Genomic DNA, 14,118 nt, shown 5'->3' with positions numbered 1-14,118 from the left:
GTTCAGAAGAGATTCTGAGAACTTTAGAATATATGTAGGTGACTCCATACTCTAGGAGACTGCTATTTCAATAGTACTGATCACGAGGAAAAAAAAAAAAAGACCGTAGAGTCCAGATTTGGAAGGAAACGTATCTATAACACTTGTAATTAGAATTGAACAGTCTAAAATAACTTTTAAAATTAGTTACTTTAGATAACACACTACTGTACTCAGAGATCAGTCAGATTTCATAACTTTTTCATCACCTTTAAACAAAACAGCAGTATTGAGTATTCTGTAGGGAGTAATGACATGTGGAAACATTTCATCTGAAAACAGAAGTTGTTTGAAACTGGTACTTACTTTTGCAGTCTGCTGCAAAAAAAATTTTTTTTTTGCAAATTCAGACTTCTTCTGTGGCCTCCCAGAGTCCCTCTGTTTTATTTTCATGATAGTATGTTAATGAATTTTGCACTTAGATGTTTCAGAGGGTTTACAGTTTTGGTGGGTTATTTGAGGTTTTTTTAAGTGACAGTGAGCCTTCAATAGAGAGCACAGATAGCATTCCAGATGCCTCCTATCTTTTGAACTGCTATGAGATGACTAATTAATCTGTGGTGGATTTCATACAATTTAAAAAAAGTCTCCCTCCTTTGCCTCCTTTCCTTCAGCCAACAGGTAAGCCATTGGTTAGCAGTGCTTGAGGAGAATAGGACGTAAATAGGTCTCACAGGGGAGGACTTTAATAACAATATGTTTTCTGTAAGACTGCGGTTGCAAGCAGTCCTACCATAATAAAAAACAAATTAGAAAAGTTAGAAATGAGACTGTTAATGTGATAGAATTCATTAGTGGTTTTCCTAATCAATCTTCAGAGTTAAATTTCTTTTTTCTTTTGCCACATATGTTTATCTGTTGCACCAGTGTAACTTAGTTTCTAGAGGCGAAGTTTAGAGGGTAAAAGTTTATGCTCAAATGTCAGTTGAGAATTTGAGACAAACTTTTAGAATGACTGTCCAGTTCTAAAGGAGAACTAGAAGCAACATGGTACCAGCAGCTCCAAAAAAACCCAACCGCTGCTAGCACCTGGATGGTTTGCAGTACGTGGTCTTGGGGGAAGACATGGAGAATTACCCATTCCTCTGCATCAGTTGGAAAGGTCGGGGGGGAAAAGAAAACTTCTGCTACAGCAGATCCTGGTCTAGAAACTTGTTGATGATAACTAGTTCTAGCAAGTTAGTTTTGAAATGGCTCTTTGGCTTGCCAAGGGGTAAGAAGGGAAGAAGCCATAATCCACTGCTGTTGTGGGAAAGGAGAAAAGGAGGCAGCTTTTCATTAGCAAATTGCAAGTGTAGCACTGCCACTGAGCACTGGGGCTCCAAGCGGCTGGAGGCTATGAGCAAACTACCACAGGGTACGTTAGATACCTTGATTCATATTGGATGGCCCAGCGTGCCTGTCTGTGTACACTCACTTGCTAGGGTGAGGAAGCAGCATTGCCACCTTTCACCATGAAGTAAGTTGCCTTGAATAAGCTTGTATTTACCAGAGGGTTAACATGATGCCTTTGCACAGGCATGTAACATAGAAGAGCTGATGCATGATAACTGAGGTACTCCTTCACATACCAGTGCACAATGTAGTTCTTTAATGCCTCTGCTGAGATACTGGCTCACTCCAGAGACACTGAGAGCATGGTAGGATATGCTGGCCCAGAGGCACTTAGAGGTGAGCTGTTCAGCATCAGACTTTGGCACTAAGGTCTTTAAACTCACTAGTTAGATGCAGCAATGCTTACCACTGTAGCTGCTGTGTTCCTGTATGAATCTAACAGTAGGACTTCTCTCCCTCAACTTTGTCAGTGACTTGGTTTTTTTGGCCTTAGACAACTATCTTAGGCTTCAGTTTTGTTCCCATTTTACAGATGGGAATAGTACCTACTTACCTCACAGGAATGGTGTGAGGCTGTCCTTCATGATTGCCTGCAAGATGCTGTGAGATTCTTTGGAAGAAGGTGCAATACGGAAAGAAATGCACGAAGGGATACATCAACTAAGTTTAAAAATGATGGGTGTTGGGGCCCCACAAGGATATAAATTTGAATGAAATTTAAGCAAAGTGGTAAAAATTAAATCCCTCTTAATTTTACACAGGGGGGAGATTCACTTAACATCTGATCCAGTTCCTATTATAGGGAAAGATTTCAATGGGAGTTGGACCAAACCCTTCAGTATCTCAGAGGGCTCTTGAAATTTTTTTTTTTGTATTGCTGTTGTTATTATTTGTTATTCTTAAGGTACTGAGATCAAATGGCCTGTATCATCCACAGTGCATCTGTTCTGAACACTACAATGCAATGCTGACCATGGTCACTTTTGACATTGACTGTATTGGTTGAGTGTTTGTTACTCTGAAGTGTGTATGCTACTAAATAAATGAGACTGGCAGAAAAAAGACAGCCGCTGTGATTTCATCACAAGACAGTAGTATCTTCAAGAATTTCCTTAGGGAAGGTACAAAACCTATTTATTTCAGTGTTTCTTGTGCTAAGACATCTAGAAGCTAACATTACAGCTTGGTTCCAAAACCCATCACAGCTATGTTTGCTTTAGAACCTGATCCATGCAAAGCATGACAGCTTCCTTTGAGGTAAGCTCTGTCTGAAAAATCTCAGTTCTTAGCCTGCGGTGTATCAAAAAATTGTGCATCATGAGGCACTTGGCAGATTCTGAGCAGTTAACTGTTCCGTGGGGCAGTTTTGTGTGGCAGCAGGGAACAAGCAGTCAGCCCTCCAGCACGGGGAACACTCCTCAACAAGAGTGTGTGTCCTCTTACCTGTGTGCAAAGAGTACTTTAGCAGAGAGGAAAACAAGTAGCCACCATTAGTGTCTCTTTATTTTGTGTTGCAAATATAGCTGTGTACACTTGTCCAACTTATGCCTGCTTCTATGCAAGTTAGTCATCTACTTATGTACAGTAGTCACCCAGAAAGGTAAGTTGGCAAGAAGTGCTGCCCTGGTCAGAGGTAACGACAAATCAAAACCAATTCAACTAAATGAAAAAGTGACATGATTGAGGCAGGAGGATGTTAGTGACGTCATGCCTAAGGTCTCTTCATCACATTGAAAACAGTAGGCAGCCAGGAGGAAAGAGCATGGCCATGTCTACAGGAGAAACTGTCTCTCAGAGCTCTGCTGCTTGAGGGTCTGAGGAAGTGTGGTCCTGGCTGACACAGCTGTGGAGATGCCAAATACACTGGGGAAAACCGCACTCCCAGCAGGAGCGTTTTCTTCTCTTTCGGGTAAGTAGGGGAGGGTACTGGATGTGGAATAAGTTACACTTGCAAAAGCCCATAACTATTTAATTAGACTTGCGAAGCTTTTTAGTGCACACCTGCCCATTGGCAAATCAGTGGCGAATGTACCTTAGGAAAAGGGTTGGTATGAGGGGTTACACACTTAACTGCATCTTCTTTTTCCCTTTAAAGAAACAGAATTTTTAACTGCACAGATTTAAGTTGAGGAGAGAAAAGATAATAAAGAAATCAGAAGCAAGAGTATCAACAAATGTGAAAAGAAAGCATAGAAAGACAAATTGAAATTTGCATTATTATTTTATCTTCTATTATTCAGTCCTCTCTTTAAATGTAGGTATGAGATTGTGTGAAGCAGCATAAAGTACTAATGCTGAGCCCAGGAGAAAAATACCCCAACAACTATAACATGCAAATCTAAAAACAAGTTTGTAACACGTTAAAAGACAGGCACCCATCAGGAAGAACAATTTATAATAATCCTATAAATGGCTGGTTCTCTGGTGGGGAAGTGTTGGAAGACTTTTCACATGGATTACAGGACTGAATTACTTCCAGATCTCCAGCTCATGTCATTGCTATAGGAAACAAAATTGGGTTTTGTCCTTCAGTTGCCAAAGTAATCTAGTCTTGTTGCTGTGGGTTCAACTCATTGATTATGCACTGAAAGTGAGAAACAGTTTCAAGCAAGTAAGTTATATTCTGAAATGGTAATAACTGAGCACTATGAAACCTGTGATTGTATAAACAACAGTAAGTTTCAGTCTCAGAATTGTAGGACTGAAAGTTGTACTGTACACCATTGCGATGATTGTTATTTTTCTTTCTTCAGAGAGTATGGTTTGGACAGCATGTAGCATTTCAGCATTGCAACAAGAGGAATATTACTAGTATTTCCTCAGGATATTAATTAAAAATTAATTATCTGTGATGGTTTTTAAAAGCAGCTAAGAGATCAGATATGCATAGAAAAACTGTTACAGGTCAAGTCACAGCAACTGTGCTGACATTTAGTTCCATTCCAGATTGTTCCTTTAGTTCCATTTGAGGGAGTTAATAGCTTATAAAATTCAGGTTGCTAATGCAGATTCTTTTAAAATTCCTGGCTCTTTCTTTTGGAGCCCATTCAGTATGTGCAGCTCTGTGTTGTGTCTCGTTACAAGACGCTGTGTCTGGCTCAGTACATCCCAGAGCTACATGCTGTTGTAAATCAGCAAAGTGTGTTTAGAAAATATATAATAATTGCTGTGTGTTCACTCTACTATAGTTGACCTTCAACACCCCACTGTTGGTCACTCTTAGAGATAAGATACTGGACAGGATGGAGTTTATTCTGCCTCAGTGCAGCTTTGGCTGCACTATTCCTGTAAATGAGGACCTTATCACAGCTGTTGAGTAAAACCAGGTATTTGCCCAAAGTGCTGGACTGAAGAACTTGCATATCATTTGTAAAATGAAGGCATAGCTACAGCCAAGACTGCCTGGGGTATTGGTAACAGAACAGTGCTCTTCTCTAACTTCACTTTTCAATGGCTTGTCTAGTTTTAGCACTATTGGCCTTTCTAAATTCGTTAATTAAGTTGAGGCAAGTGCTGCGTATGGGGAAAACAAGGGTAGCTGAAGCTGGGTAACCACAGGGATCCTACCTGCTTCTCACTGGAACCTTCAGGTGTGTTAGTCATTTCCATGTGAAAAAAATTAAGCACTGGCTTGTGCCTGCTACTTTATAAAAGGTCTGCAGGAGGAAAAGGTGATATAGTTAACTTCCCATGGCTTCTGAACAAGTGTTTCACTCCACCCCTTTCCCACCCATGGTTAAGGAGAAGTGAAAGCGGAGTCCTACTGGGCCTACAAAAGCATGGGGTCATGACCACCAGTGCTCTGCTCAGGATGTTAGGAACAAGGTTTGGAAAGCAATCTGGAGTTGCCTCCACTGCAGCTGAACTAGAATCACTACACTCTGCTGTGGCCTTATCACACATTGCAGTGGGAAGGGGCTGAGTTGCTGATGCCCAGTCACAACTGCTGGGAGAGTTTGGTATCCCACCTTTCGGGGGGGGGGGGGGGGGGGGGAAAGTGTGTGTGTGTAATTTACTAATGCATAAACCATAGGACTAACATAACCTAAAAGGTAAGGATGTTGAAGATGAGCTGGTGTTACTCCAACTAGCTAAGAGTAGATGTATTTATTCTTGACTAGCATGTTCCAGAGGTGGCCAGCCTGAAACTGGACCCAAAAATGTTAGCAGGAAATTTTCTCATTCTTTCTTTGCTTTGCAGAAGTTAACTGGGCTTTCTGGCCTCATCTCACTAACTGGGCTGTAGCAGCTGCTGGGTGTAAGATGGGACAGGCAATGAGCTAAACAGGAGAGAAGCCAGAGAGCTAAAGCAAAGGTGAAAAGAAAAGAAGAGCATGAGGGAAGGGCAACCATCTCCCTTGGTCACTAAGCCCATCAGTCCTCCCACCGCTCCTGGTATTTGCCCAGACACAGAGGGATCCCTCTGTTCTGACCACCTGTCATTTCCCAACACGGATTTGGAATTATTTCTGTACCATACGGGTCATTGCTGGAAGGTGGCCATCACCACCATGCAGGTCTGGAAACGACAGTGTATAAAATACTCGTTCTAAAGCCAAAGGCCTAAAACTGTAAAAAGCTTGGGACAGATACAAAGTCAGAACAACAAAGCATAAACCTGAGCTGAAGATGGATTGTACTCAAGATGGATTCAGACTCTGCACTCTGCTTTTCTGTAACGTGTCTCAGTAGTCCATCCCTGACTGATGCAGAGGACAGGAAGTCTGTGTGGTCAAAGCAAACCCTCTCCTGACAGCCCACATCTGTGGTATATGCAGCAGGTCACTAAGTGTGAACCTTGTACCTCTTCCCTCAGAAAGGAACCAGACAGAGTCTACAATTGACATCCTGATGTACAACTTGATTAGATGTGAAGGTAGCAGGTTGGCAGTGCAACATTCAGGAGTGGGACAAGGACAAAATGCTTTCAAGACTGTTCAAGCTTAATCCAAATTAATTATTTACTTTTTTGGAGTCTTACTTTGCAGGCTTTAACCAGTAAATATCAGTTTATACCCAAAGCAACAGAAGAAAGCCTTAGAAATGATCTGTCTTCAAAACAAACAAGGACCTTTACCAGCAAGTCTGTATGCCTGGAAGGTGAGAAGAAATGACAGGTGTGTGAAGCCAAGCCATGATTTTAGCTTTCTCAAACAGTTGAGCTATTCTGCCTTCTTGTGTCAAGGGCACTGTAAGGTAGTGTTTGTATTAGGTTCCCCTTCATGCTGCCCCTCCCTTGCATTACTTCATTTCTACCTCAGAGGAGTAGGTATTAAAACCAAGAACAACTCCAGTGCACCAAATGCTAGACAGCTATCTGAGAACCTCAGCTTAATGCTTGCCAACATAGCACAGGAAGTTACTTCTGAATATCGAAGTTACTTCTGAATATCAAAGTACTTACAAAAATGAAGTTCATCCCAAGTGAAGTCCATTAAAAGATAAAGACAATCCATTTCTCACCACACCATGCAGCTCACCCTGTCTTGAAAAACCACCTGTCCCTTCCACGCCAGGAGCTGTGAAGAAAGCAACACCACGAGGCAAGCAGCACATTTCCTTCACTATTCAAACGGATATTATCAGCCCCACCAACTACTGTTCTTTTAATGGGAAATTTGTTTTCCTCTTCATTGCATGTTTTCAAAGCATGCTCAGAGGAGCCTGGATTTTTTTTTTTTCATCCATCCTACTGCTTGCAGTTTGAGCAGTAGCTTCATTTTCATGTTTTTCCACAGGGGCTGCTAATAAAACAGGTGCAAATGTGGCTGCTATGTATTTACTCCCCTTACAGTGCGAGAGCATCATTAGTAAGTCATCAGGACTGTAAAAATCTCTTGGGACTATAGCAGCCTTTGCAAGTTAGTTGGTTGCTGCTGGCACAGCATGCATTTTTGGTTTCTTCAGTCAGAAAAAAGCACAACCTGTGTTGATTGTTATTTCCATCCAAATGCTGCGGTTGGATGGTAGGTCCATTTCTTTTCACCTGAGCAGATTGAGGAGGAGTCCTTCCATTAAGTATTGTATTCTGAATCAGAGCAGCAATGCCATTGTTCTCCACCACTAAGCTGGTTCAGTGGAACATGTTTGATGGACAGAGATAGAAATGCAACTAACGATCTGGGGATCCGGCAGGTAGGAGGAAGAAGAACATTGCTGATGTTGAAACATCACCCATCTGAAGCAACTTAAATGGAGGAAGTAAGTGAAATAGGAAGCAGTCCTTCCAGACACACACATTCCCTGATCTTTGGAAGAACGATTTCTGTTATACTGGAGTAACACTCAGGTCATCTGATAAAGATAGACCAGAGTCCCTCTCTCTTGATGTTTTCTCAGTTTTATAAAAAGGCTTTTCCTCTCTATGCAGACTGCAGCTTCTTAGCACAGCTGCTCTGCCCTCTGCCAAAGCTGATGGCTGGTGGTCAGTGCTATAGCACAGGTCATCATAGGCATAATTTACATTGCCGCAGGGGAAAGTCTGGAGCTTCACCAGTTCAATCCCACCAATATCCAGGTGAGGGCAGTTGTTTCGACTTGGAGATGCCCGAGAGCTAGAAGAACTGCAATTCCCATCAAAGCCTGAATCTTCCCGCTCTGGTGTTGCATTGAGCTTGGAGCTGGGGCTGACGTGACAGATGTTCTCTAGCACCCACGATCCATAGGTTGGGTTCCAAAGATTTTTTGTTTTGTTTTTAAGTCTGTGGGTTGGTGGATTGCTGAGCTCCAACTTCTGGTTCGAGGTCTGCTGGAACCAGGACCCGCTATTGAAATCGCTGAGGCATGGCAGGCTGGGCCCTCGAGCAGTCCGGTTGCTCAGGTTCTCCACCAGTAGCTCTTGTGGACTTTGTACAATTTTGTGCCCAGCATGGTGGGAGCCCAGTGTTTTAGGGGTTGTCTGTGGTGTGAGAGAAGGGCTTACCAACAGGGGCACTATGCCACTGGAAATGTTTGGGCGCATGACTGTACTCCCTTCATCCTCTGGTGCAGGGCCACACTCCATGGGCAGCTCAGTGTTGATCACATCAGGGTCCTGAAAAAGAGAGACGAGAATCTGTTACACCCTGAGTACCTCCAGCGTGGCTGTTACACCTGCATTGTAAGAGGAATAGGTATGAGAGCAAAAAAGCTTTTGGCAGAGGCTGACATCAGGCTTGGGCAATATTGCCGCATGTCGCACAAGGTGCTACGTGCCATCAGGTATTGCATGCTGTTAGGACTTGCAAAAAAGCTCTCTCATTTACATGCTCCCTTTGAGCAGAGGCCGTGATTTACTGAAACCAGTGGCTAAACTGGGGGTCGCTAGTATATAATTTCTCCTTCAAGAGGTTGGATACAGGCCTGTAGCTGTAAGATGCTACCAGATGGCGAACTTACTGTGCCATCTCATTCCCCACCTCCACTCCATATCAATTCAGCTGTGGCTTTCGAACAAATTAGGCAAGGTCAGAATATGGACCTTGAAAGAGATTCTGAATGCCTTTCCATCACAAAACGAAGGACATTTTGCTACTGAACAAGCTGAGAGCTGGAAGCATCCGCTTGCACAGGAACAGTATAATCCTATTTTAGTTGGGCTGATGATGGGAGAGTGAGGATGGATACTGGAAAACCCAAATGAAAAGAACAGTTGTGCATCAGCACCACTACCATTGGGAAAGTAATTAGATCAGTCTGTCGGGACTTTTCACTTGTTTTGGGCACCAAAGCTAGTGCCTTTGGATAGTTGTCATTCCACGATTATCATCTACCTGAATACCAAAGACTGACCAATACCTGTGTGCAATACTTGATTCTTTCCAGGATGGTGGAGAAGTTTGGCCGATACTCTGGGCTGTGCTGCCAGCACTGTGTCATGATCCGGTACCTTAAAATAAGTTAAAAAAAAAAAAAGTATCGATCAAGAAAGGCAATTATATAAAATGTGTTTCAGTATGAAGCGATCATGGGTCCAGAGGAACTGCACTCAGTACACGGCCCAAAGGAGGAGAGCAAAAGTGGACATGTCATTTCTGCATTCCAAGCCATTAGGGGACTGCTAATTAAAGCCAATCCTATAGTGCTCTAAGCTGTATAGAAGATGCAGTGGCTCAAGAGACATTCAATAATACCCACCTAACAATGGGGGCAGTCACCATTCCCTAAGGTGTCTAGCTGCCTTTGTCTAACCTGTTTGATACTCCCACAAGCCAAGGGATAGTGGGTAAGGAAATACTTACACTGGGCCTGGACAGTTTTTTGGTGGATCCATTCTTCCTCCACTGGTTACAAATTCCAGCACTTCCTGATTGGTTTTGCAAGGGTAGGGCATGTAGCCTAGAGAGAAAATCTCCCAAAGCAGCACACCAAAGGACCTGCATAAGAAACCAGCCAACAATACCAATTAGGTTTCATTTGTGCTCCACAAACCCGGCACGAAGCTGTGTGGGTAACACCACAGCAACAACCTTTCGAAGCTGTAGGCCAACCACAGTAATGTGCAATTAGCGTGATCATGAGTCAACTTTGATAATAAAAAACCCAATCAATCAAAGCTCCAAAGGTGGCTTTGCAGAGGTTTCAAAATATTTGAATAACTCTGGAGTAAGTTGTTCTTTCTGCTGCATTTGTTATTTCTAGAGGCAGAAACACGAGAACACCCTTTGCTATGTATGGTCTAACTGAAAAGAACTGTTAGAACTGGCATGGAGATTTCTCCCTTACTCGGGAAGACTCAAGATGTTTGAATCAGGAACAGGATGCTCAAGAATAAAATCAAGTAAGAGACATCCAGTGAAACTGAAAGGCAGCAGTATTTATATGGTTGCTCTCCTTTTTTTACATCCACAAGTCAGTTGGGCAGTGCCACTGAAAATAACGTATAGACCCAGGGGAGTCAAGAGGGTTGTGCCAGGACTTCAGCAGGGTCAGAATTTTAGGAGACGCTATTTGCCACAAAGGTGGAAGAAACATCCAGTACACGTACTACTTGTAATAGCCTATTACAGGAACTGTAGCACTTTTCTTCAAAATATTTAGTACTGGCTGCTCGCAGTTAGGCACTGGTAAGCAGTCCTTTGTCTTCGGCATCACTAACAACTTCAGGAAACCGGGTCAGTGTGACATTTAAGGGAATGTCTCAGTACAGTATATTGAAAAATCTACTGTACAGGGAGAGAGGTGTTCTTAAGCGACTGGAAGGCTTCCATTCCCCAGCACCCGTGCATGAATGTGCCACTGTTGAGGGGGTGCTTTATTTTAAAGAAAGATCAAATTACGTGAGGAATCAATACATAAATATTGTTTCCTCAGCAACCAGCAAGGACCTCTGATTAAATCTGCTGTCATTTTATATACAACAGAAAAAAAATTATACAAAAGAATAATCCTGGGTGGTACAGAGAGGGTAATTTACAGGATCTATAGGCAGGCCTCGTCACTGATAGAAACGGAGCGGCAGATAGTGAGGGCTGAGGGAAGTTTCCAAAGGTGTTTGTCTGGATTTTTAACTGGGACTTTTTGGGAATCTAAACTGCTTTCTCTTTTCACTTCTTGATTGCCTTTATATGATACTCTACATTTATGTATAGCAAATTTTTATTACCTCCATTTACATTAGATTTTTTTCTTATTCAGAATTCTTTACCCATGCTTCTACTGAATGCAGAGAGAAAACTTTTAATATTTTAATATTTTTCTGGGAAATTCTGACATTTTTTAAGGTTCCTACTGAGCAGACTTTTTTTTTTTTTTTTTTTTTTGCACAGTACATTTCTTGACCCTTATCAGTGATAGCAGAAGTGATTAAATGTCACTTGTTACCAGGTGTCAGTTTTGGAGGTGAAGATGCCCTCTAAAAAAGCTTCTGGTGGCATCCACTTGACAGGAAGCATGGCTCTTCCTCCCTTGCGGTAGTAACTTGCTCTGGGAAAGATAAAATGCATGGAGAACATCGCATAGTCTGAAAGGGCTCAGATATATAAAAAATCTTATCACCACAGCAACAGCAGCTGGGGATTGCATGTGGCAATGGGGCCAAGTGAGAAAAAGGAAAAGTAATCAACACAAATAGTGCACTGAAGCAGTATTTTATCCTCCCTTTGCAACTGGGATGGAAACTGAGGGTGTTGAAGCTGCACAGCTGAACACATCAAATTTGCCCGATGCTTTGCACAGGTTACTGATGCAGCAAGTCTTCTTGACATGATAAACTGTGAATTATGGTGGTTTTTTTTTAAATTTCAGATTATTTATGATCAACTAGCTTATAAGTTTGCCTGTGCTTGGTTTAGTGTTCATGTGTTTGCAGTGTTCGCTGGGATCCAGTCTGGAATAAACACAGTTGAAGTGTATTGGCTGGTAGGCATAGATGTCTTAATTTACGGTCTGTTAATTCCAGTTAGTTAACTGGTTATCAAATTCAGACACCTAATGGATGGTTCCACAGCTTCAGATTCCATGAGACAGTTCAAACTGGTCAAAATGATACAGATTACCGAGTTATTCACAGATCTGAAGTAGCCTTGCACTTACCTGTAAATATCCCTGGCCATCCCAAAGTCACCAATCTTGGCTATTCGTCCTGCTCCAGTGCAGGTCAAAAGGCAATTCCTTGCAGCTATATCTCTTTAAAAAAAAAAAAAAAAAAAAGTATTAACTATAATTCTAAACTGAAATAGCTAAAGGAATAATGAAAGAATATTAGACTCAGTCCTGCAAGTCTTGGTTCAGTCATCTTTACACAGGTGAGAAGACCCTTATTAAAAATAAGAAATAATGCCAGCTACATTATAATTTATATTAACCACAATTTTTAAATTGTATTTACGTCACATTTTCTACCCAGTGTTTTCCAAGCATTCCTCATTCTCGTCTACTTTCACTAAGGCAGAAAACAGGGTCAGTATATGACCGGGGACGGATCCAACCTCTTTTGCTTCAACCATGTTATGACAGATTTCTTTCTTGCTCTGTTTTTTCTTAAAGAGTGGCATCTCAGCAGTGTCTCCATCAGTTACAGACGTGATGCTATTGGGTAGTCTCAGTAAACTGCTTGAAAAAGTCAATGTAGGACCAGATTCAATAAACTGTTGCTTTGTAGCTTCTGTGGAACCAAGTAAAGCTACATATGGGAGCAGCCACTTCCTGGGTGCGAGTTTAGCTTGTGACAAATGACAGTGATGACTGCATGGCCAAGACTGAAGGACCTGTGTTCATTTTAAATATGCATTCTGAAAAGGAACTCATTAAAAATCATAGCACTGTGGGGGTCCTGTTGACTGCCAAGAAAAATAAGCTCCTTGAACAACTCATATGTTTCTTCCTACTGCCAGCCTTGAAAAATCCCTCAGGATTTGGAAGTCAAGCTCAGCTTTCTCTTCCATCATCAGCTGTGACTCCTAGACAACAAGACCAGCCCTTAGTGACATCTCCACAACCCCACTACACTACCTTTTCCCTCTAGGATATCTATTATCTGTAATGATAACCTTTTTCCCTTCCTGACCCACTCTAAGTAATACTGACATCACTAACAAATACTAATACAGAACCTGAATGAAATTTCTTTTATCCCTATTTCCTGAATTGTTGGCTAAAACAAAACGGGTCCATTCCCAGGTTGCTTATACTAAAGACATAACAGTGTAAAAACTGACCCGGAGAATTTTTTTAAAAGTGATATGCTGCTGTTAAGAGGGGCAAGCACTAGTCTCTTCCATTTATCTCCTGAAATGGAGATTGGTCTTGAGCAATAACAGCTGGCCTGTCCATTTGTTGACATAAATGTTAGAAGCTTTATGTGATGACTGTTGGGCTCAGTGATATATGATAAAAAAAAACAGGGGACATCTACCTGACAGGAGAAATTAAAACTTTTTTTATAAAACACTTGTGGAGAAAATTTCTGTTGCATTTCTATTGGACTTCTTGCAGCACAAGTAAAAATTGGCCCTTATCATAAATTCAGTAGATCAAGGTGGGTGAAGGTTGATGAAGGATATTACTACTACAGTAAGGATTTGCAAAAAATAATGCTGTAGTAATTCACTCTGCAGTTTCCAGTTAGAATACTGATCCCCTCATGTATTTATCAAGAGATACAACAGCTTGTTACACGCTTTTACTGTTCTTTTTTAATGACAGAAAACTCTAATCCTTTTTTCAAAGGAACTTACTTATTGTTCCAATATAAAGGAGACTGAAAACTGGCTCAGATGCTGTAATCATAAAGCCGTAACATAACCCATATCTCAGTCTCATGGCTCTTTGTTCCGATTGCTGCTTGCCACTTGTTTCCCTCAGTTGCTCCAGTCTCTGCTCACTCTTGCCTGGCTCTGCCTCTTTGCGCTGTGCAACGTCACGCGTACACATACATGCTGCGCGGGAATCGGTTGTCTACTTGCATAACTCCAGTTTATGGTTTAGTTAGAGCCTGTGTGACCTTCTTGTGTGCAGGCCTCCTCTTTCCTTTGCACACAAGGGCTGACCTCAGCATGGGGTTCGTACTCAGGAAGGAATTCAGTTGGATGCTACGCCTGGGAACATTATGAGCTGAAACAACTTTAGTCAGAAGCAAAGGAGTCCAATATCCAACTGGGAATTTTAAAAGGCTACCTATAATAACTTTTACCTCTTCTATAATATTTTATTCTTATTTGAAGCCTGCCATATCAACATTTTTTTGTTCTACAAAAGAGGAAAAAGAGGTGTGAACAGATAAATATGGTTTCACCAAGACCACACAGCAGGTCAGCCGCTGGGCTG

The 14,118-nt window shown here is 41.8% G+C and overlaps 1 protein-coding gene across 1 annotated transcript in view; it reads right to left on the bottom strand.

Annotated features, from left to right (window-relative positions):
• Positions 1 to 7,642: 7,642 nt before the first annotated feature.
• Positions 7,643 to 14,118, bottom strand: part of LTK (leukocyte receptor tyrosine kinase) — a gene marked incomplete at both ends in the record, with an annotated part of 99,626 nt that continues 93,150 nt past the window's right edge. Inside the window, 5 exon segments of the mRNA XM_082000165.1 lie at positions 7,643 to 8,407; positions 9,151 to 9,241; positions 9,594 to 9,728; positions 11,176 to 11,277; positions 11,887 to 11,979. Of these exon segments, the coding sequence (XP_081856291.1) occupies positions 7,643 to 8,407; positions 9,151 to 9,241; positions 9,594 to 9,728; positions 11,176 to 11,277; positions 11,887 to 11,979 (1,186 nt within the window).

The sequence above is a fragment of the Phaethon aethereus genome (genome assembly GCF_964289735.1).
Source record: "Phaethon aethereus genome assembly, chromosome: 5".
Taxonomy (NCBI): Eukaryota; Metazoa; Chordata; class Aves; order Phaethontiformes; family Phaethontidae; genus Phaethon; species Phaethon aethereus.
This window is presented reverse-complemented; position numbering and strand designations above follow the sequence as displayed.